Raw genomic sequence first — 23,188 nt, 5'->3', positions numbered from 1 at the left:
GTCTATAGAAAAAAGATAATCCAACCGCAGCTATGGTAATCTTTTTACAAAACAAACATCAAGTTAAAAATGCAAGAAAATCTTTTTTTTTAACTATAAAAAATTATTATGGTCGGCTGTGGGCCCCTAAATGGCGTGCCCCCCCCCCCCCCCCCCGCATTGCGGGGTCTGGCGGCACTGTAGTTCCGCCCCTGAGTAGTAGTAGGCCTATGGAGATTTTTTTTTAAAGTTATTATCATCGGCTTTTGCCCACTGTTGCATTGTAATATTATCACAGGTTAAGGCCCTTGAATATGTAACCTGTTATTTGTGGTCGAATATAAAGGCGTTTGCAGAGGCGTAGCGAGGGGGGACATATATCCCCGGGCGCCGACCTTAGGGGGCGCCAAAATGGGTTGGAAAAACAAATTGAAAGTTTGAGGGGTGGTGCAAATCGAAAGTTTGAGGGGGGGGGGGGTGCAAATCTAAAGTTTGTCCCCGGGCGCCGGGAAGGGTCGTTTGGCAGCTAGCTAGAAGGCCTGGAGTTCGGATCTCGGTTCGAACTTGTGACTGTAGGATGTTCCTTAGTCCACCCGGAACCTGACTTAGGTTGGGGAAAATAAACGAAGCTTGGCATAGTGCTGACCACACTATTTTTCATATGTCGCAGTAATTGAAATATATAATGGGGTCGGCGTGGTCGAGTCGATAAAGCTCATGGTTGCTAAACCGAAAAGTCTCGAGTTCGAACCCTTGGGCAGATGAGGCTCGTTAGCTGGAGACAGCCACTCTTCTAGGAGAGACAACTCCAAAATTAAACAACTGCTGCCTTGTAGATTGTTCTTGGTTGGACAAAGGCTATGGAAGCAAATCCAAAAAGAAAAGCAGGCTGAAATTGGAGTCAATGGCCTCAATGGCGCACAACCAGTTGACACGTAACGAGTCGGCAAAAAGCTCTTGGTTGATAAATTCGAACAAAGTCTCGAGTTCAAACCCCTTCAACACTAATAATTAAGAACGAAGAAGAAGAAGAAGAAATATATTAACAGTATGTGGTGCTGTCATGTGTAAAGTAAAGTTTCCTTTTCAAACGTGACGGTCTATGGGGCAAGTGAAGTAGAGCTCAATTGTTTCTGTGGTCTCGGCATATGAAGAGATAGTGTGGTCAGTACTATGCCCAGCCGCCTTTACTTTCCCTAACGTGAATTAGGTACCCATCAGAGTTGGGTGGACTTAGGGATGTTCTAATGACTTGAACCCGGATTCGAACTCGAACTCGAGACTTACGGGTTAGCAGTCCAGCTCTCTACCGCTAGACCACTCCGCCCCATGTGTATGAAGGTGTATGAAGGTGTAAACGTGGGACGGATCACTGCGTGTGTGTATGTATCATGTAGCGAGACGCGAGGCCGGGTATGTTGACGTGTATGTTGTTGTACGGAGTGAACGAGAGTACAAGGGAAGCGACTGGTCGAGTGACAGCGCCGTGTTGACGTGTATGTTGCTGTACGGAGTGAACGAGAGTACAAGGGAAGCGACTGGTCGAGTGACAGCGTGTTGTATTGTGAGCGGGAGAAAGTAAGTGCGTAGGAATGAATGCGGAGGACAGTTGAAGATTGGGGTAAAAAAAGAAAGAGTTGATATTTTTGAATGGGCAAGAAAATTCGTTGGATTAAACAGATTGTTGTACCTAACCTCTAACAAGTGAACTCTACTGAACTTGCCCCATAGACCGTCAGGTTTGAAAGTGTGTGTACGTATACCTGAGTGCACGAGATTCATGTCACCCTCACACTGTACTTTACCAATCCCATGCACTGTCGAGGTAAGAAAAGAAAGTTTCCCTTTCAAACCTGACGGCCTATGGGGCAAGTGAAGTAGAGTTCAATTGTTTCTGTGACCTCGGCATATGAAGAGATAGTGTGGTCAGCACTATGCCCAGCCGCCTTTACTTTCCCTAACGTGAGTTAGGTACCCAGCACTGTCGAGGTACTTTACAAAAAGAGACACACGTTACAACGTTAATATGACTATTTAAAATATACCATAATAAGGGATATACGGTAGAGTCCAACGATTGTCTGATGTTTTATTAGGCACGACTGCCATTCGACCGTTGTCTCGACGCCGATATTGCAGATAACCATAGCAGTTTTGAATGGTCTCCTATTGAAACTGTTTTTAAAAGTCCTGTTAACATTTACCATTAACCATATGAGGCGGCGAATATTCATGTTTTTTTACCTGCACGAACCATTTACCATGTGTTAGTACGCCACAATACTATGTAGGACATTTTCTACAACAGACAAGGATTTAAATAATCATTTTAATATTATTTTTCTTAATATTCTAATTCTGTGTAGTTTCTGTAAAATGTTATCTTCGTGTTCCCTTGTAAACAAAACAATTTTGATAGTTGCCTATTAAGACACTAGGGAGAAAGATTTTTAAACAAATAGCGCATGTAACTCATTTTGAGCATTATTTCCCTTTAACACGAAAATTTTTTGTTGTATATTTATATTATCATTACATTTACAACACTTTCTGACAAAATTAAGTGATAATTAAGATTGTTTTTAATGTTTCAAGCATTAATTTGTATAGGCCATATAGGTGACCTCATTTCCTTGTATTTCATGAATTGCCTAACTAGCCCTAACTCATTCGCTAAGCCGTGCGATGCGTGACCATAACAATGACTCTCTCAGATAAAACTTCAGTACGATACTGTATTGCCCAGTCCTATGTATTATAATAATTAGTATGTTGGTTAAAAACATGTAGATCTCTGTTTTTACATTAATACACAAATAATTAAAACCACATTATTGCCTACCTGGTAAGTAAACCATACACATGAAGAGTATAGAAAACACGATAACTTTATCCATATGTAAACCTCAGTATTGCTTGCACCGTGAATTAGCTTTGAGAAGGGATCTTTAAAAAATCCATTGGCTACAACAGCAGAGAAGAAACTAGAAATAGCCTAGACTTGGTGTACGTCTATTTCTTGCCTATGTAACACAGCCAAAATTATGTCCGTTTAGTAAATGTGTCTGATGTGCAATTTTGCGCATCTCCTAAGTTCACTTTATGCGTCTGTTGCTAGTTATGAAACAGAGGCGTAGCGAGGGCGGGGCGGGCGGGGTGGGGGTGCGGGCCGCACCAGGTGACACCATTTAGGGGGTGGCAAAAAAAATGCAAAATGTAAAGAAGAAAATGCTTTTTAGTCAGTTCCATTAATAATTAATTAAAGTTAAATAGTCTGTTAAATGCAAATCAGCAATTCTTAAAAGGGGGTGGGGATGACACCATGACGTGAACGTGCTAACTATAAACTGTAAAGAAAACAATGCTACATCCGATTATAGTATTAAGAGACTATAGATAAACATCGTTACTATTACGTCTGCAGTGATTAAAGCTTATGAACATACATGTACGAGTATGTGGCGTATATGTAAATTATAGGCCTATGTAGGCCGACACAAACATACACACACGCACGCGCACACACACACACACACACATGTGTCGCACCGGGTGACACCTGACCTAGCGACGCCACTGATACAGACAATACGCTTGTAAGTCTCGGTTTCTCGCGCTTAAAATTGGAAATCCCGTTAGCCAAGGAGAGGTAGGCCTATACATTTTACAACTGAATTGTTCCCCATTGATCACAAAAAATACGGCGGCTTTTTGTTTCTAGGCCTTGCTTCAAGATTGTGTTGTTGTTTTTTTTATTATGTAGAATTGTACGTATGATCTATTTTATTGGGTATGCGGGAACCGAACTCGAGTTCTTCGGGTTGGTAGTTAACTGCTCTATCACCCAACCACGACATCCAGTTCAGAGTTTCTTCCAGGCATCTCTTCGGGTCCGCCCCCCCCCCCCTCCGAACGAAACGGAATTTATATAGAAAATATATACTTTTAACAGTGCCCCCCCCTTCCCCCCCCCCCCCCGAAATTTTAGTCCGCCCCCCCTCCCCGGAGAAAAAAGTCTGGAAGAAACACTGATCCCGTTCTAGTATGGTACTACCTATAATGCAAAAATAGATATTTTTAAAAAAACGCAGCTAGAATGACTCTAGCGGTAACGGGTGACTGACGGCGAACTTGACTCGAATATGTGATCACGATTTAGCCTACTGACATATTCAACCACTGAACTGTGGAAAATATTTTCGCAGTGCAATGGCGTTTCAGGTGCAGCGTTGACAAAAAAAACTAGGCTTTTCAAATAGAACCCTGCTTTTGAATGGAGCATTTGTGTGCGAGGGTTGTTCACTGGCTGTCATAAAGTTATTACATAGACGCTGGGTGGGATCAAAACAGGCGACACTTAAACTGGGTTTTGATACTTTCTAGCCGGGTGTTAAAATTATAAAGTAAATGAGACGCTTTTATATTTAAATGCGAAGTACTTGAAATCAATATAAATTAAAATAAATTACAATTAATATTCTATTTGAGAACTGATCAAATTGAGGCTTTATATTTAAATCATTATGCATCACGAATCTAGGGACGTAAAGTATTTCGATTTTGTACAATAAAATGGGTGCTTGTTCGTCTTGTAGAGCACTCGATAACTGTATAGAGAAATCTCGCATTATGATCGAGAGCTCAAGTCACCCGTTTGTCCCTGAGCCAACTCAGCTTTTGATTGTTACCTTATCCGTAGCACGTTCTGAGTAAACCCAGTCCGGTTTTAAGGGGAAAATATACTTGAAGCACTTACATTTCATAAACTAATGAAGCAAATTGTGACGGCGTGGTCTATTGGTACACCATGCGCCTGCTAACCCGAATCACATCTTGGGTTCACTCATCTCTGATGGGTATCTAACTCACGTTAGGGAAAGTAAAGGCGGCTGGGCATAGTGCTGACCACACTATCTCTTCATATGCCGAGGTCACAGAAACAAGTTAACTCTGCTTCACCTGTCCCATGGATCGTCATAATTGAACGTAACTTTACTTTCTTAATTTAGTCAAATCATTAAACCTAATTCGAAATTCTAATGTTGAAACGCATGTATCTATGCTTTGAACAGAGATAGATATAACCAGGGGCGGAACTACAGTGCCGCCAGACCCCGCATTGCGGGGGGGCCCACGCCATTTAGGGGCCCACGGCCGACCATAAAAAAAATTGTTATAGTTAAAAAACATAAATGTTCTTGCATTTTTGACTTAATGTTTGTTTTGTATAAAAGATTACCGTGGCTGCGGTTATATTATCTTTATTCTATAGGCACCACCCCACGCTCATTTTTCCTTCGTTTTAATTTTAAACCACTGTGAAAGCCGAGTCCTCTTTCTCCTACAATGAAGCTTATCAAAGATAAGCAAACGTTCAAACCACTTCCATGACTTATTTCCCTTTTTTAAATAGTCAAATAGTGATGCTCATTTTTAATAGATTTGTACTAAACAAATAAAAAGCAATTACTTCTCTTTATTATTATTTGTTTATAAATTACTTACTAAAGAATGACACTGTATAAAAAGAAAATGTATTTAAAATTAATAAAATAAATACAAAAAAAAACATAAAAATAAACATGACGCGAGACACCATTATTTACAGAAAGCTTTCATGTTTTATATTCTTTTGACCGAAATGAGGTTAACGGTCGTACGGCAGAGATAATATAAAACTGATTTTCACAAAACAGACTAATGCACTTACACTCATGACATGATGTTGTAATTTGTTTTAATAAAAAAAAACACGTATTTCTCATACCACGAACAGGCCAGCATGAATAAGTATCCTATGTTCGTATGTTGTGTTTGAGTATATATATATATGCATATATAGGCCTATATATTTATATGGGGGGGGGGGGGCTAAAAAAATTTTTGCGGGGTGGCCCCTTTTTTTCTAGTTCCGCCACTGGATATAACAACAATTTAAGCGTATTCACATGATCAAATTCACTGACAATTTCAATACTTTGAAAAACAAATTCTGTTATCGAGTAAAAAAAAGCTAAAACGGCTATAACATTAACATAATACACATAATGTTCATTATATGTGATTGTTTTAAGTTAGGTTTGCCTGTCGCCCCTCCAGAGACATAGACCGCTGGCAAGAGCTAGTCTCTCCAACTGTCCCCAGGTGTATCAATTCTTCTTGGTGTCAGACATCTCTGTCCTGAGCTAGTCTCTCCAACTGTCCCCAGGTGTCCTGAGCTAGTCTCTCCAACTGTCCCCAGGTGTATCCAATTTTCTTGGTGTCTTCTTTCAAGTCACGTCTCCAGTCAAAATGTAAACAAATAGCACACACATTTCTGTAGCATAGGAACATTGGGAGTGAAGTGACGTGTATCGATGCTAGGACTTAGAGATTAGGTAGGGTATAAATTGATAAAAGCTGAGGTTGGGGAGGGGGGGTAATGCTCTTACAGCCGGCTGAAAGGACTTATTATATGTTGTGTTACAAGAAATCTAGAAGATAAAATCACATAGGGACTTTGTTGATCAATTGGTATCTGTATTCAAGTGCCAACCTTCAAACACACATCGCAACACCTGTGTTTACATTTGGCGTGGAAATAATATTTTATGTCAACATTGCTATTCCTTGAACAATGCCAGATTTCAGCCCCTCCTTATAGAAAAGCAGGATGTTGCTGAGAAAAAAAATTCAATTTCCCCATCAGTTGCTGGCTAAACTTTGGTCCATTAACAAACTATCCAATTTTAGCTATTGAAATGTTGGCTCATACACTTAATTAACAAATTGTAATAGCAGATTAAACTTTTGTCTATTCAATAAAATATCAAGTTTTAATAATTTATTTAACTGTGGTCCATTCACTGTCCATTCAAACAGTCACATTTTGTCACAGATCACAAAAATTAGATAAACTTAAATCCATGCAATGACTTAATGAAATATACAAACTTGAATATGGTCTGACACATGACAACAAAATTAAAGCCTAATTGCATACTAATTAGTTGACAGAAATTAAAGTGCGGTCGTTGACCTTTAAAGACTAATTACATACTAATTAGTTAACTGGAATTACAGTGCGGTCATTGACCTTTAAAGCCTAATTAAATGCTAATTAATTGACTGAATTATAGTACGGTCATTGACCTAACAGAGTTTTGAGTTTTTGCTGTATGACGTAATCCATCTCCCACCTGGTGACGACAATGACGCTGTCGTCTGTCACGGCACTGAGCAGTTCAGTGGGCAGCTGGTGGACATGACGTCTGTGTACCAGCACGACAACCCGGGCTGGGTTGGCTGGTGTCTGGGAGTACACCGCACACCTTATGGTAAACCACATCCACTCGTCCGCCCTCAGAAAGTTCTCGCTGAACACCAGCACCACCCTCCAGCTGGCGTTGATGGCGTCGACTATCCCGCTGGCTACGTCACTCGAAGGTAAAAGGTCACGGTCACGGACAAACGTTCGCAGACCGAGCTTGTCTTCTATGTAAGGCAACAGCTGATGGCAAGCAAAGGCGTAGTCGTTGTCGGCGTACCCAATATACACACCGTTTTTGTAGTCTTTGCAATCATGCAACCGGAAATTCCCAAAATATTGTAACACATACGACATAATGTAAGTCAGGTTATGGTTGATAATAAACACTAGCAAGTACCCAATACATAAAGTACTGAAACAGACAATGCTTAGATAAAAGAAATACTGTCCCGAACACTCTCGCCATAGTTTCTCAACGTCCTTGTATTCCAGCGTAGTCGTTAGTTTACCACTGTTATCAATGCAGGTGTAATTTCTATTGTTGTCAAGAATAACATGAGTTGATGAAAGCCACATGAGGAAATCTAAATTTTCACAGGCACACGACAGTGTGTTGCCGTCGAGATATAAATAGAAGCCTGCGGATGTGTGCGATCTTGTATCCAATTCTGAACGAGTTGACGCGTCTATTGTTGTCAGGGCGTTCCCTCTCATGTCTAGCACGTAAAGTTTTGGCGTGATTTGAATCTCAAAAGGAATACTCCGAAACCGATTATACGCGAGGTTTAACCCTTTCAGGTTTAAATTATCCACAAATGTATTCGGTGCTAAAATGTCCAACTGGTTTGAAGACAAGGCAAGCCACTGTAACGCAGGCAAATACTGGAACAATCGCCTGCTGTTCTGTGATACAAATGATGGCACCAAATTGCATGCTGAAAGTGCTAGTTTCTCAACGGTGTTAAGCGAATCAAAGAAATTAACCAACAGGGAATTCATATTGTTGCCAGACGCAATGATTGTTTTAATGCCTGTAAGTCCTTTAATTATATAATTAAATTCTCTAAATCCGTTAACTGAGAAATCAATATAAGTTATGTTAGCTCCATTCTCGATGTAATAGTTAATTTTAAATAAAGCACTTGGGGTTATTTTCTGAACATGCAAGGCTTTCAGGGAAGGGTTGAAGTAAACTCTAACAAAACCACAAGTTGGGCACAATATGGAGGAGTCACTAGTAACATCTTGGTTAGTTTCTTCCATTTCATTTTTTACATCAATACTTTGCCTTATGTTATCTTGCGTCAAAGAACTCACTGGCGATACGGGACTTAAATCATTGGCTGTTTCATTCACGTGATCTTCCCAAAAATTTCTAAAGTACTGGTCTCTCGAAAAAAAAGATTCTAAAATTAGAACCTCTAAATTTTTCAGCAGTAGGAATTGAAAACATGCAGATCTAATACCCAAAATAGGATTATCTGTGAGGTCTAAACTTTTTAAACATTGCTGCCAGGGTTTACTAAATAACGAGTTCAACCCTATCATAAAGATGTAATTTGATTGGAGAGAAAAATGAGACAGACATATTTGTCGCACATAAAATGTCATGGCTTGTGTGAGGACGCTTTCATTTCTCATTACGCTTACATCAGGTTTATTAATATCTAGTGCCAACCCGTCCAAACGAATTTTAGACATTTTTGTTGAATTTAGATATGAAAATAGAGCAAACGATTTTCTCAATCCAATCGGCGTATCTTTCAAAATGAGAACATCTAAATCGTAGAAATGTTGCAAAGCTTTTGGATCTAAATACTCTAAATTGTTTAGTTCAATTAAAGTTAACTCTTTTAAATGTTTCACGTTTTGAAAACTATGATCAGAAATATTTGTTAATGAACCTGACACAATTAGAGTGGTAAGGTTAGTAATTTTTTTGTATTCTGGGCTGAACTCTAGAGTGTCGTTGTTAAAATCAAAAGACAGATAAGTTAAACTATGCGGCAATACATAATCTATTACATCATTTGGTCTTTGATGTATCAGATGAAGTTCTACTAAACCAGACAGAGACGAAAATGGATAAGTCGCAGACAGGTTGAGATTATTATTTTCCAAATTTAAGACCGTTAATTCATCCAACCCGGCAAACGAATCGTTAAACAACATTTCTATTTCGTTATTTGACAGCGTCAGATTTTTCAGCCTCTTCAGGTTAGAAAATATTCGGCCTGGGATGGTGTCTAGTAGATTGTTGTTGAGTAAAAGTGTCGTGGTGTTTTCATGAAACCAGGAACGTTTGATCTCAGTGAGCTGCCTGTAGCTACAGTTCACTAGAACTTCGGCTTCAGTCACAGATGTGGTACATGGCGAATCAATTTCAGCGCTAGGAGTGTGCGATCTCTCTTGAGTATATTCAATAGGTGTCCATGTGTTTCTCATAGTTTGATCTTCAGTATCCAACTGCTTGTTAAAAAAATAAGCCGCAGAAATAAAATGTAACTTCACTATCCAGAGTAGAACTAACACAGCACACGTTGTATATAAACGAACCTCCATTATACATGTGGGAAAAGATCGCTGTGACATCGCTGTTCGGTGTGCTTAGTTTTAGATTAGTACGGACGGTGCGCGGGTGAACGCAAAAATCATAGCACTGTCGCGCTGGTTTACTTACAGGCTCGCTTGACTTGGAAACTTCACTACATGTTGTAAAGACTTTGGTCCGTTTTTTTTTTTCTTACCTTAACGGGAGTACAAAAGAGACATTGAAGGGGGGATTTATGAATAAACAGAGTTCCATAGGGATAGAAAGACAGAGAGAAAGACAGAGCTAGAAAGTAATACTTTGAAATGGGAGAAACCCAGAAACAACTACTACCTATCTTAATACATTTATTTTAAATCACTTAAGCTGGTGGATAAGGTTTTTTTTTTTAATTTTTTTTTATTGATTAGAAATAACACACATATTTTAATTTGATTAGAAATGAAGCAAATATTTTAAAACCTGTATAATAATAATAAACTTTTTAATATTTAAATTTTAAATAAAATAATATCTTTGTTTTCTTTATTAAAAGCATTGGTAAGAAATTAGTTTGCTTGCCCTCTCCTCCCCCCCCCCCTTCAATTCCTTCCAATATCCAGTTGTCTGCAAGGAATCGTGTAAAAGAACCGTTACCCAGAGGTGCAGCGAGGGGGGGGGGGGGGCGGGGGGTGCGGACCGCACCGGGTGACACCATTTAGGGGGTGACACCAAGGCAAAATATAGCAAAATATAATGAGAAAAATTTGAGGGGGGGGGGGGGGCAAATCGAAAATTTGAAAGTTTGTCCCGGAAAGGGTCGCTACGCCTCTGGGGGGGGTGACACCATTAAGTGCCGCACCGGGTGACACCCGACTTCGCTACGCCACTGCCGTTACCCACTCAAGAAGACTGAACAATCAGAATGGCTCGTCTACAGAGGTGGAGCTACCCCATAACAGGCATAAGCAGGGCATAGGCCTAAGTGAAAAAAAAAATGTGGACCCTTTTTCCTTTTTTAAAGATGTAAAATTTTAATTGGAATTTCGATATTTATTTTATATAATTAATTTTGGAAAGAAAATGGAAATCCACTTTGCTCTCTGCTGTAGAAAATACCGGGGGGAAAAAATCTGTAAAAAGCCCCAGTCCTTCCATAGTGTACATTATAGAATGGGTGTAGGCGGACTGGCCCCGATTTTCTGCACAACCCCATCCGTATTGGGCTACAGGACATTACCCCCGTCAATTACCCCCCCCTCCCCCCCCCCCCCGCCCTTGACATATCACCCCCCCCCCCGCCCCCGCATCCCCCCCCCCCCCCCCCGAGCAATTAACCCCTGTCAATTACTCCTCTGGGGAATTACCCCCCACCCTCAAGTTAGAGTCCTAACTCTAACTGAAATTAACTTAATCCTAAACTTAAGAAAAACGCCAAAACCTAAGAATTCACCTCAGCCTAAAACTTAACAACAAAACCAACTCTGGACATTGGTTTAAGCCTAACCTTGACCATAACACTAACCCTAGTCCTAACCCTAACCCTAGCCCGAACCCTAACCCTAACCCTATCTGTACCTTAAGCTATGTCCGGGGGGTAATGTCCTACTGGGCGGGGGGTAATTGACAGGAGGGTTATGCCCTGTTCCCTCCGTATTGATAACACTACATTCTCAGCACCATGTCAAGCCGCTTTTACCCTAACTAATATGATCAGGTACTCATTAGAGCTGGATGGACTCAGGGGCGCTCTACTGACTCGAAACAAGCATGTGAAAGGCGGACACTGGCTTGGTATATATTTTCAATATAAATGTATTTCTTCATTTTGCAATGGGTGGTGGCGATGTGTCTGTTTTCTGAAGAAACTCTGAATGAGAGGGTCACTAAAGTGTATCATATTTTTCTCATTCAACATCTACGAGACACTAGAGTAAAAAGTATTGGCAACAGTTTCATGAATGCTTGCTTTAGTAGAGTTCATTTTGTTTTTTATTTGAAAACTATAAGAGAGGTATTTTTAAATTAATAAATACATTTCTTTTTGATCCTGTATTCCATGTTGAAACTTCGCTCAATACAAAATAATATATACACGGTTGCTTTGATTGGTTTTAAAAACTTCATAGGATGTTATGTGAAGATGACATGAAGAAAGTTAACTGTGTAAAAAAAAGCTCAGTTTGTGAACCAACCCTTATGTACACTTTATCATACTTGATGTGCTTCTGAGATTTGAATATCCAAAACAGTTTATACTTTCTTTCTTTAATGTTAGTAATAGCGTTTTTATCTTTCAATGTTGTTTTTTCTTTCACTGAACCAAGCACAAGAACACCATCAGATGTATGATGTGAAGAAAAGTTATGAAAACCTATACTATTTTCACGTTGTTTGGTTCCATTGTAATATCAAGTGTTGTGTGTTGTATTGTAATGTTCCATGTTGTAGTCATCATTGCGTCTTTATTAGTCTTTATATCGTTGATTAAGTCGCGATCATTGTTATTGATACGTCTTTAAGTAGCTGATTATTTGACGTGAGGTTATTTGATTAAGAAATTGTGTTTGAGATTATTTTGTCATGTGATCATTTGTATTGTGTATTGATATAATGACTAACTGACAGGCTTTTAAATTGTATACTACAAAGATAAAACGTCAGTATAAGGGAAAAATTATATTTACTAAACTTATTTATATAGGATATTAGTGTCGTAAGTTCATAGTAATTTTATTATTATTTTATTTACTCATTGTAAGAGTTATAAATATGTACATAACATACAGAATTATAAAATTACAACAAAAAAAAAATAAAGAAAAAATAACGTTAAAAATATATATCATCGGTTAAAAGGAATGATTTATTTCGAATACTATCCCCCACCTCTTGTGCTAGGTTGGCAGTATTTCTTGTTATACATTATTGATTTCCTGACAAGAAAAAATGTAATAAAAATATACATTTTTGTTTTACCCAACTGTAAATATATATATATATATATATATATATATATATATATATATATATATATATATACCTTTACATTCTAGAGATACAATTGCTGGCATACTAACTTGCATTCTTCCTGTATCTTACAATCGTCGTTACTACGGCAGTAATTCATATATTGCACCGTCGGTTTCCCTAATAAACCACTGAATTTGAAATGATAATTAATTTAAACATAATGCGATATTTATATATAAATGTATATATATATATATATAAATATATATATATATATATATATATATATATATATATATATTTATATATATATATATATATATATATATATATATATATATATATATATATATATATATATATATATATATATATATATATATATATGTATATGTATATATGTTTGTGTTTATGTGTGTGTCTGTGTATGTTTGTATGTGTGTGAATGTGTGTGTAAAGTGTGTTTGTGTGTCTTATTTAAACAATACATTTCAACTAAATGGAAGCTAATTAAATGTACCCTAAGACGAGATCAGCGAAAACCAGGAGTAACACAATAGAACACAGCATTTCAAATTTTCTGGGTAGCCTATAAGAAAACAAAATATTTTATCAATAACACTCTTCGTTAGGTAGTGTGTCATGCCGTCGTTTCGTCATTCTCTCATCGGTGTAGACGTAAAGAGAATCGTGAAGCTATCTCAGACGTGAAGATATGCGATTCAAAGATCACACATTAAAATGTGAAACACGTTTAACATTTAAGACACATTTAAGACAACTTTACATAGTGCTGAGGTAAAAATACAGGCTATAAGCAGAAGCTAATTGGTACTGCACTACTTATTTTAACACTCCGGAAATTTGAACTGGCCTGGATTCAGCTATAACAGGACGTCTAATCTGTAATATAGCTAAGATGGTAGTGTTTATTAGTCGCTTAAATGTATTTTATAACTACATTGCTTTCGTTACACACTACAATTAAGAAATACAATGGTTAAAAGACAAATGATCTCACGGACAAAATATATCAAGCAAAATATATTATGACAAATAATATCATGGACAAATTATCTCAGACAAAATATCCCAAACTAAATATTTCATGACAAAATGTGTACGTAATGAGAATGATTTTAGTCGAGTTTATCTTTTTTTTTAATTTATTGTCCTGAGATCATTAATCCTGTCATCCATAAAATATTATATTTCAAGAAATTATAATAAAAGAATAAAGAGGAAATAATCACTTTGATTAATAGGTCTACAATATTATGTAAACAAATTTAACAATATATATCACATCATCTTTTTTTAAAGAAATAATACATAGTGCTCCTCTTTAAAACTTTTCAACATTTTTGTTAGCCGGCAAAATTAAATATAGTGTTGTTACAAAACAGCAAACGTAAAATGTTCAAGAAAATAATAAAGTTTAAAAGTACGCCGTGTAGTACAGCTATATCAACCTAAACCTATATTATTCTGATGATGATAAATCATTCCGGATTCAATTCATTAGATCGTCCCTGAGTCTACCCACCTCGGATGGGTACCTTACTCAAGTAATGGAAAGTAAAGGCGGCTGAACATAGTGCTAACCACACTATCCCTTCGTATGCCAAGGTCACATAAACAGGACATAATCATTATATTAATTTAAATCATTATATGAGATAATTTTCGAGACAGCCCATCCCAATCCACACTTGTACAAGTGTCAATACTGATTGTTTAATAACAGAATGACACACTACCTAGCGGCAGATGCTATTGGAATATGGTTTTAAATGTATTGAAAAATATCGAACACATTTCTTTTATTTTTATACAGCTGCTTTTAATTTTAAGGTTAGAAAAAAAGTTTATTAATATTAATATATACTCATGACAGTGAACATAAATGCGGGTTATGAACCAACATTCGAGAATCTATTAAGCCAAGCAGGGAAACAATCTCCCCATGTAATTTGACTTCCATTGGGACTATACTTGCAGTACATAATTAACGACACAAAACTTATTGGTATTTAAAAGTAAACCTAGACATTTCAAGAAATTTTACGAAACTGCATATCAATACCAATGATACATTTTGTCATTTTAGCTACGACGATTCATCGCCACTATAGTTTTACCCGCCCTCTCCCACCCCACACACATCACCCACACACACGTCATTGTATCATTGCTAAACTAATATGTTAGACATGTCTTAACATAGCATATGCACATACATTTCATCAGCATCCAAACGCAATCCTAGCTTTTGTTTAAAACAGCTTTTAATCATACCCGTATATGTGCTAATAATTAAACAGTGATTTCAATACATGCATTGCTTTCTGCTATACATATAACTATACCGACATATACCTTAGTTACTAAAGCTACAAGAAAAAAAGTTTACAGACGTAGCTAAAATTTTTGACATGCTCCAGTGTGATCATCTCTCATCGTTTTTTTATTTCATAAACCTACATAGAATCGCACGCAAATAGAATATTATGTGTAGTAATTCTACGTCATATAAACACTTTTCCTTCCACTCATCCCCACATATACACGTCGAATGATGGATATTCACACATACATGCTCTTACGGTACTCATATACAATATACTTACATATAAAGAATAAAACATATTTACTTTCAATGGGACCTATTTATCTTTTTACCCTTTCAATTAGCACATAACTAAAAGGGTAGCAAATTGATACAAAGCATTTTGGTTGATTAGAATATCAATTACACGTTCTCCTCAGTGGGTTTCGTGACAAATAATCCCACGACAAATGATCCCAATGACAAAATATCCCAAAATATTTCGCCCTACGATCATTGGTCCGAGATATTTTGTGTCTGGAATATTTTCTCTGAGATCATTTCTCCTGAGATAATTTATCCTGAGATCATTTTTCCTGTCAGCTCTCTAGCGACTTTACTGACATTGTTTGCAACAATTTTCAGTTACATAAATTTATAAATGTAACACACTTGCGTTTTTGGAGATGGTCAATACATATATAGTAAATTGTTAAAGGAATATTTTGCCTAACTGCCGAAAACGTAAAGCAATAATGCAAATAAACCGGGAGTGATCTCCCCTAAACTTTCTCGAATATTCTTATATAACACTACTTTACGGGGGATGGCTACTCAGGATATAGACATGATTTTTAATCCATTTTTAATTACTTAAACTTTTTAAAATAGAATAGAATCTCGTAGAAAAAAGATTACGCACCAAGTGAACGACAAACAATATGTTTATAATAGTGCGCAATATTATTAGTACTTTATAAATTCATATGCGTTTGTTGTTTTTGTTTTTTTTTTGAGAAATCGGAAATAGCGTAAATTGCTACTTTCGATCAACGGAAATTACTCAACATTTTACAGAAGGCAGAGAATTAGATCTTTTACTAACATGACATTTCATTTATCTATCTGATACAGTAATCAAATAATAGGCCTTTGAAAAACTTAAAGTATAATACGCCTCACTTCCGGTTATCAGAAATCGCTGCAAAGTTGATACAGAACTACACATTTGATGTAATACTTTTATACGAAATTTCATCAACCTAGCTGCAACGGTCCTCGAGTTATCGTGTTCACAGACACACATACATACACACAAGCATACACACACAGACATACGGACTAAATTGCAAAACTATGTTTTTCCAACTCGGGTTAGTGTAAAACGTCGAGATTGGTAAAAAATCTCTTTTTTTTTTTTTGCACGATTACAATACTTTTTACACAATAAGCAATTATTACAGACAAATACGCACCTACGCGAGTTAAATTGTAGACTATGTTACATCAGCACGGTGGTAAAGGCACACACAAACACGAGCACTCTCGAGTTTATATACCAGTCACTTCTCGTTTAGTTCGTGCTATTTGTGCCAATCCCGCAGTGAATCGAAAACAGCGCATTGATTGCAAGGCTGGATACTTCACACTGTCTTAACCACTTTATCGTGTTCGACTGAAACAACGTCTTGGGCGTCAGTTGACCTTACCCGCAGCATAAAAAAGCACTTTTTTTTAAAATTAGCAATTTTTCGTTTTGGTGTCATCTTCTTAAACTGTGTCAAACGATGCAGCGCACACTTCCGCGCCCTCCTTGTGACGATAATGTCAGCAGCCAAGTGCTTTATGTCACACATAATCAAAATTAATTACATTAATTTATTGATTAATATTATTTACTATATAAATACTAAAGATCTTCCTGTATTTACTCTATGATTCCTGTATTCACTGGTCATTAACACGCCGCACGCATCCAATACATTGTGTGTACATTCTATGGAACTCAGATTGTGTCATTTTTACCCAACTCTGTCAGATTTAATTTTATTAAATTGTATTTTCTAAACCACAAAAACTATTTAAAAGTGCTCAAGTTGTCTTTTTTTTTAAATATAAATGTCGGAATCAACATCAGCTCTTTAGGAAAGAACAGTAGAACAGCCTGCTTTTGCGTTGAAAAGAATGAATGTGAAAAACAAATCATTCATTAAACTTTTTGTTAGCTGAAACTTCGAGAAAAAAGCGACATCAAAGGCAGTTCTGTGTTATATAACAGGGCTCTTTAACATTCTCTACCCTCGTCACCACCCAGGGGAATGCTGGCGAGGGAGCAGCCTACGACTCCGCAAATACATAATAACAACACAACACCGTTACTACACTTTAAAAAAGTAAAGTTCCCTTTTCAAACCTGACGGTCTATAGGGCAAGTGAAGTAGTGAAGTAGAGTTCACTTTTTTCTGTGACCTCGGCATATGAAGAGATATTGTGGTCAGCACTATGCCTAGCCGCCTTTACTTACCCAAACGTGAGTTAAGGAATCCATGAGAATTGGGTGGACTCAGGGACGGTCTATTGACTTGAACCCGGATTCGAACTCAAAACTTACGGTTTAGCAGTCCAGCTCTCTACCGCTAGCACACTCTGTTCCCTTACTCCACTTTTCCTTGCTTCCCTTTCCCCCCCCCCCCCCCCCGATGAGAGTCTACTCCCCCCCCCCCCCCGAACAAAATGGAATAAATGGAATTTATATAGAAAATATTTACTTTTAACAGTGTCCGCCCCCCCCCCTTTCGGAAATTTTTTAATCCGCCTCCCTCCCCCCCCCCCCCGAAAATTTCAAGTGCCCTCAGAAACACTGGGAGTCGAGTCTGTAAGACTTCCCTGAGTCCAAACATCTGTGGTGAGTACCTGACTCACATTATGGAGAGTAAAGGCGACTGGGCATAATGGACCTATACTGTCCGTTCATATGCCGAGGTCAATGAAAAAGATGGTCTCTGTTTCATCTGCCTCGTAAATTGTTAGATCCGAAATAGCAACTTCTAATTTCGTTTCATGTGCCATATTCCCTTTTCTTTACAGATCTAAAAACGTAGTCTTCATAATCAGTAATGCGAATATTCTAATTAATTAACAATTAACGATCAGAAATACAGAAATAAAAAGCAATCGGACTAATAAATCTATCGATTTTTTTCCCACGAGTTCCCCAGGGGCGGCTATCGTTCACGATTAAAAACAAGTTTGATTGAAGTAAAAACATTGTTATGCTGACGGCGAGTTTGAAAGCGAGGCTAGCGGTGGTTTTAGGAATTGAGCCGTTCTCAAATTGTCCAAGTGTTGGCACGATCTATCGAAATAGCGAGCGGGCGGTCGAATAAAAAATTTTAACACGTAGTACATCTATTTCTGGGGTTAAAGTATTATCGTTCTCTTTTTCGTGGTAACAAAAATTACTTTTTTTCTTTGTTCTTTTAAACAATAATGTAACGGGACGTCGTGGTTGAACGATAGAGCGTTCGACCGCTAACCTAAAAGTCTAGAGTTCGAATCCCTGGCTCGGCGAATCCGTTAGACGTCCTAGAGTACACTCAGCTCGGATCGGTGATTCAATGTGGCTGGGCATAGCGCTGACCACACCCCTCCCTTCATATGCCGAGATCTCTAAAACAGCTGCCTTCATATGCCGAGATCACTGAAACAGGTGAACTCTACGTCTCCTGCCATTTGGACCGTCTGTTTTTAAGCAATCTTAACTTTGACAAAAAAATACTCCATTCAGGCGCAATATTGAAAAACATGTCTACAGACATCCATAATTGAATCTGCATCAGAGAGATGTTGATATATATGTAACCTGTGGTGGGGGGGAGATTGTGGTGATGACAACATAACGTCATAAAATATTCTTAGGCCATCTATCTATATATATAATTCTCTTCTGGGAGCCGTTAGAAAACAAGCTGCAAGCGCGCGCCTTGCAGTCCCCTCTCTTCCTCTCTATCGCTACCACCCCCCCCCCCCCCACCCCCCTCAAATGGTCAGGTGAGTTGTAGTTCACGCAAAATATTTACAAAACAATCGTAGAGCCGGGTTTGGTGACGGCTTTTAGGGGCAGATACTTCAGTTTGAAACTATTTTAAACTTGGAGGAGGTAACTAAGAGGAGGCGTATGGTGTGCTCTCCCCGGAGAACGTCCAGCCGTAGCCCCTCCCTGCCCCTCAGGCAAAATAGAAGAAGAATTATGCAGAAAATATTTTCTTTAACCAGCGTACACACCCTAGAAAATTTAGCCACGCCCCCGGAAGTGTCAAGCGCCCCGCTCCTGAAGAAAAATATTTAAAACGAGCTGACCCGCGCCGTAAGCATACGCCGCTGTTATGATGTTTTATTTTCTACTTTTCAGTACTTCACAATTCACTGCCAATGCTAAGACTGAAAATATTTTGCTTTAAAACACTATCAGTAGCTGGTAAAGACGATTATCCTCACCCTCCCTCCCTCCACACCCCCCCTCCCTCCACACTCCCACCCTCCCGGCTCTACGATTGTAAACATTCGGAGTGAACCACAGCTCACCTGACAGGTGGGGATGGCTAAGCTGCGTGGTGTCTTCTATGGTCCCCATGAAGAGAATTATATGTATAGATATGTTTGAATCCTTTATACCCTTTAAGTAGTCTTAGTTACGTTGTTTTTCTTGGAGAAAGTGGAATCCAAATAAAAGGTTATACAATTTTGATCTACTTAGACATAAAAATGTTTTGTAACATGAGCTACGCAATGCTGGTGCCCCACTTGTTAAACTGCGTTGTCTTAAATTACCTTTTTTTCCTAATTAGAGGTTAGATTTATTTTCCTCAATACAGTACTCTAAATGCTCTCTATTACTGAAATAGCATCGAGATGAACTAATTGTAACATTTATATGAGTGGGGTTTGTTGGAAGCTTTCATGCGATTTGCTTTAAAAGGTGAGTCGCTTCCTTTTGAAAGGATTAAGGCGATGGTCAGAATAAAAAAAAAACTGACCCTAAAACAAAGCAACAAAGATTTCATTTGTATCGATTGCTATAAAAAGAAAATATTTTATTATAAAAATATTTTATAACTAAACACATAGACTGATAACTGAACACACAGACTGATAACTAAACACATAGACTGATAACTAAACACACAGACTGATAACTAAACACATAGACAAATAACTAAACACATAGACTGATAACTAAACACATAGACTGATAACTAAACACGTAGACTGCTAACTAAACACATAGACTGATAACTAAACACATAGACTGATAACTAAACACGTAGACTGATAACTAAACACATAGACTGATAACTAAACACATAGACAAATAACTAAACACATAAACTGATAACTAAACACATAGACTGATAACTAAACACATAGACTGATAACTAAACACATAGACTGATAACTAAACACGTAGACTGCTAACTAAACACATAGACTGATAACTAAACACATAGACTGATAACTAAACACGTAGACTGATAACTAAACACATAGACTGATAACTAAACACATAGACAAATAACTAAACACATAAACTGATAACTAAACACATAGACTGATAACTAAACACATAGACTGATAACTAAACACATAGACTGATATCTAAACACATAGACTGATAATTGAACAAGTAGACAGATAACTAAACACATAGACTGATAACTAAACACAGAGACTGATAAATAAACACAACGACTGATAACTGAACACATAGACAGGGTGGGGGTGGGTGTGACAGAACCGCTGTGGTGATCAATAATGAAACTGTTGACAATGGCAAGCGCTGCAAACAAATCCATCGGAGAGCGATTCAGGCTGACTGGTCAACATGTCAAGCTACAAACTGGGCTGAGTATGTTTTCATTTACACCGTACAACTAGCAATGTCACGTGATCTAATGAACGGTGATGTTGGAATCTTGGTGGGGGTTGTAGTTTTTTATGTTGTTTTTTTTTTACTCTGGATACAAATAGAAACAAGAGCGTTTTAAGTAGTTCATTTGTAGATTTATAGCTGACTGGGAACAATATATTTTTTTTTCTCTCAGGTGTAATTTACTTAAGTTGATTAGGTAAGAAACAATTACGTTTTATCTGATATGTACTTGTTGTATACGCATGTATGCATATATATATATATATATATATATATATATATATATATATATATATATATATATATATATATATATTATATATATATATTAAGTTTTTATATATATTTTTTGAAATATGTATATATGTATACTAATGTATAAATATATATATATATATATATATATATATATATATATATATATATATATATGTATATATATATATATATATGTATATATGTATATATATATATATATATATATATATATATATATATATATACATATATATATATATATATATATATATATATATATATATATATATATATATATATATATATATATATATATATATATATATATACCTATTTAATATACAGAAATACGTAGTAAACGATAGAGTTGTAGAGCAAATTTATCATGTGTAAGCAATAACAGAGCTGAATGTTCGTTATCAACACACAAAGCTGGCTGGGTATGCGTGGGGAAGTCTTGTGAACCATATATTTCGGGTTCGGATCCCCAGCTCAAGTTCACAGAACGCTCCTGAATCCGTCCATATGTACATCATTTATTATCAATTGAAAGAAAGGCTATTGGACATAGAACTAACCACACTTATATCCTTTCATATTCCTAGGTTACGGATACAGGCAGAGTTTCTTCCAGGCATCTCTTCGGGGGGGGGGCAAAGCCCCCCCCCCCGAACGAAATATAATTTATATAATTTATATAGAAAATATATACTTTTAACAGTGTCCGCCCCCCCCCCCCCCCGAAGAAAGTCTACCGCCCCCCCCCCCCCGAAAATTTCAAGTGCCCCCCCCCCCCCCGGAGAAAAAAAAGTCTGGAAGAAACACTGGATACAGGTAAACTCTACTTCACTTGCCTTATTGACCCTCAGGTCCGAAATTGCATCTTTTTTATTTATTTTTTTCAAGCTAGCTAGAGTGAAAAAATACGAACGAATATTTTTTTTTTTACACCCGTTAAGGCAGGGTTGGGATCAACATTTAAAATTAAATCCTTACGTTATGCACGTTATCAAGTTTTCGTACATCTTATATTATTAAGCACAAATGGAAGGGTAGTGTAGTTGTCTCTTGTGTATAAATAATATACAATAGGTCCGGCGTTCATGACACACATTGTTCCCTTGGTGCTATACATCATGCCTGCCTCCTGTCCTTAAACTACATAATTATTAACATCAAAACATGATTAACTAAAGGTCCCTGAATGGGTAAGTCCGGTACAACTCCCATAAGTTTGTTCTGTGTTGATTAACCTTTCAGTGATATTCAGACCATGCCCGGTTACACTGCAAAAAGGCCTCAACAATTCGAAACCACTGAGTTATTATTGCTACACGGTGGGGTATTTAAGCGAGGAAGCGCGGCGTAGCCGTTTCGGGCGCCGACTTATCGGGCGCCAAATGGTTTTAAAAAAAAAAAATTTAATTTGGTACCGAAAAACTATTTATTGAAGCTTAGAAAATATGCTCGACATACTAATATACTAATATTTGAACTTTAAACATTACCCCCTTCGCTGTACAATAGATACACACAAACAATTAACTCTACTACTGAGCGACAACCAAGATCGCCTAGCAGTAAAGGTAAAAGGAGAAGAGTGTAGAGTGTTCCAACAACAATTCCCATATATATATATATATATATATATATATATATATATATATATATATATATATATATATATATATATATATATATATAGTAAAACCGTAACCAGTTAAATTCAAGACGCAGTTGCGTCCCTTTTTTTCTATATTTATTTAATTAGTATTGTATTATTATATATTTAATGAAAATCATGTATGTTGTCTTTTTTAGTGCATCATTACATAAAAGCTTGCAATTAAAACGTTTTTTTACTAGCTTTTATTTATCTTGCTTCCTCGTCGTGTCGTCATGTCGTCAAAGATCAATACGGGCGAGCGAAATTTCGAGCAC

The 23,188-nt window shown here is 37.1% G+C and overlaps 2 protein-coding genes and 1 long non-coding RNA gene across 3 annotated transcripts in view; all 3 read right to left on the bottom strand.

The window, feature by feature from the left end:
• Positions 1 to 2,998, bottom strand: part of LOC131957300 (uncharacterized) — a 9,265-nt gene extending 6,267 nt beyond the window's left edge. Inside the window, exon 1 of the mRNA XM_059322025.1 lies at positions 2,822 to 2,998. Within this exon, the coding sequence (XP_059178008.1) occupies positions 2,822 to 2,876 (55 nt within the window). The 5' untranslated portion in view covers positions 2,877 to 2,998. The remainder of the gene's footprint in view (positions 1 to 2,821) is intronic.
• Positions 2,999 to 7,102: 4,104 nt separating this feature from the next.
• LOC131957288 (toll-like receptor 4) lies at positions 7,103 to 8,491 on the bottom strand. The gene has a single exon (XM_059322012.1). The coding sequence runs from the start codon at positions 8,489 to 8,491 to the stop codon at positions 7,103 to 7,105; it is 1,389 nt and encodes a 462-aa protein (XP_059177995.1).
• A 4,113-nt stretch (positions 8,492 to 12,604) lies between these two features.
• On the bottom strand, positions 12,605 to 13,323 carry LOC131957292 (uncharacterized). Its single transcript, XR_009389089.1, has 3 exons — positions 13,252 to 13,323; positions 12,839 to 12,919; positions 12,605 to 12,694 (listed from the first exon to the last, which is right to left on the bottom strand). It is a non-coding gene; the product is annotated as an uncharacterized LOC131957292 (long non-coding RNA).
• Between the last annotated feature and the right edge of the window lie 9,865 nt (positions 13,324 to 23,188).

Source organism: Physella acuta, unplaced genomic scaffold (genome assembly GCF_028476545.2).
Source record: "Physella acuta isolate Inbredline_101_S28 unplaced genomic scaffold, ASM2847654v3 ptg001231l, whole genome shotgun sequence".
NCBI lineage: Eukaryota > Metazoa > Mollusca > Gastropoda > Physidae > Physella > Physella acuta.
Note: the sequence above shows the minus strand (reverse complement) of the source record. Positions and strands in the feature narration are given on the sequence as shown.

Coding starts and splice junctions, on each gene's coding strand:
- LOC131957288 (XM_059322012.1), bottom strand. CDS start 8,491: ATGGAAGAAACTAACCAAGATGTTACTAGTGACTCCTCCATATTGTGC.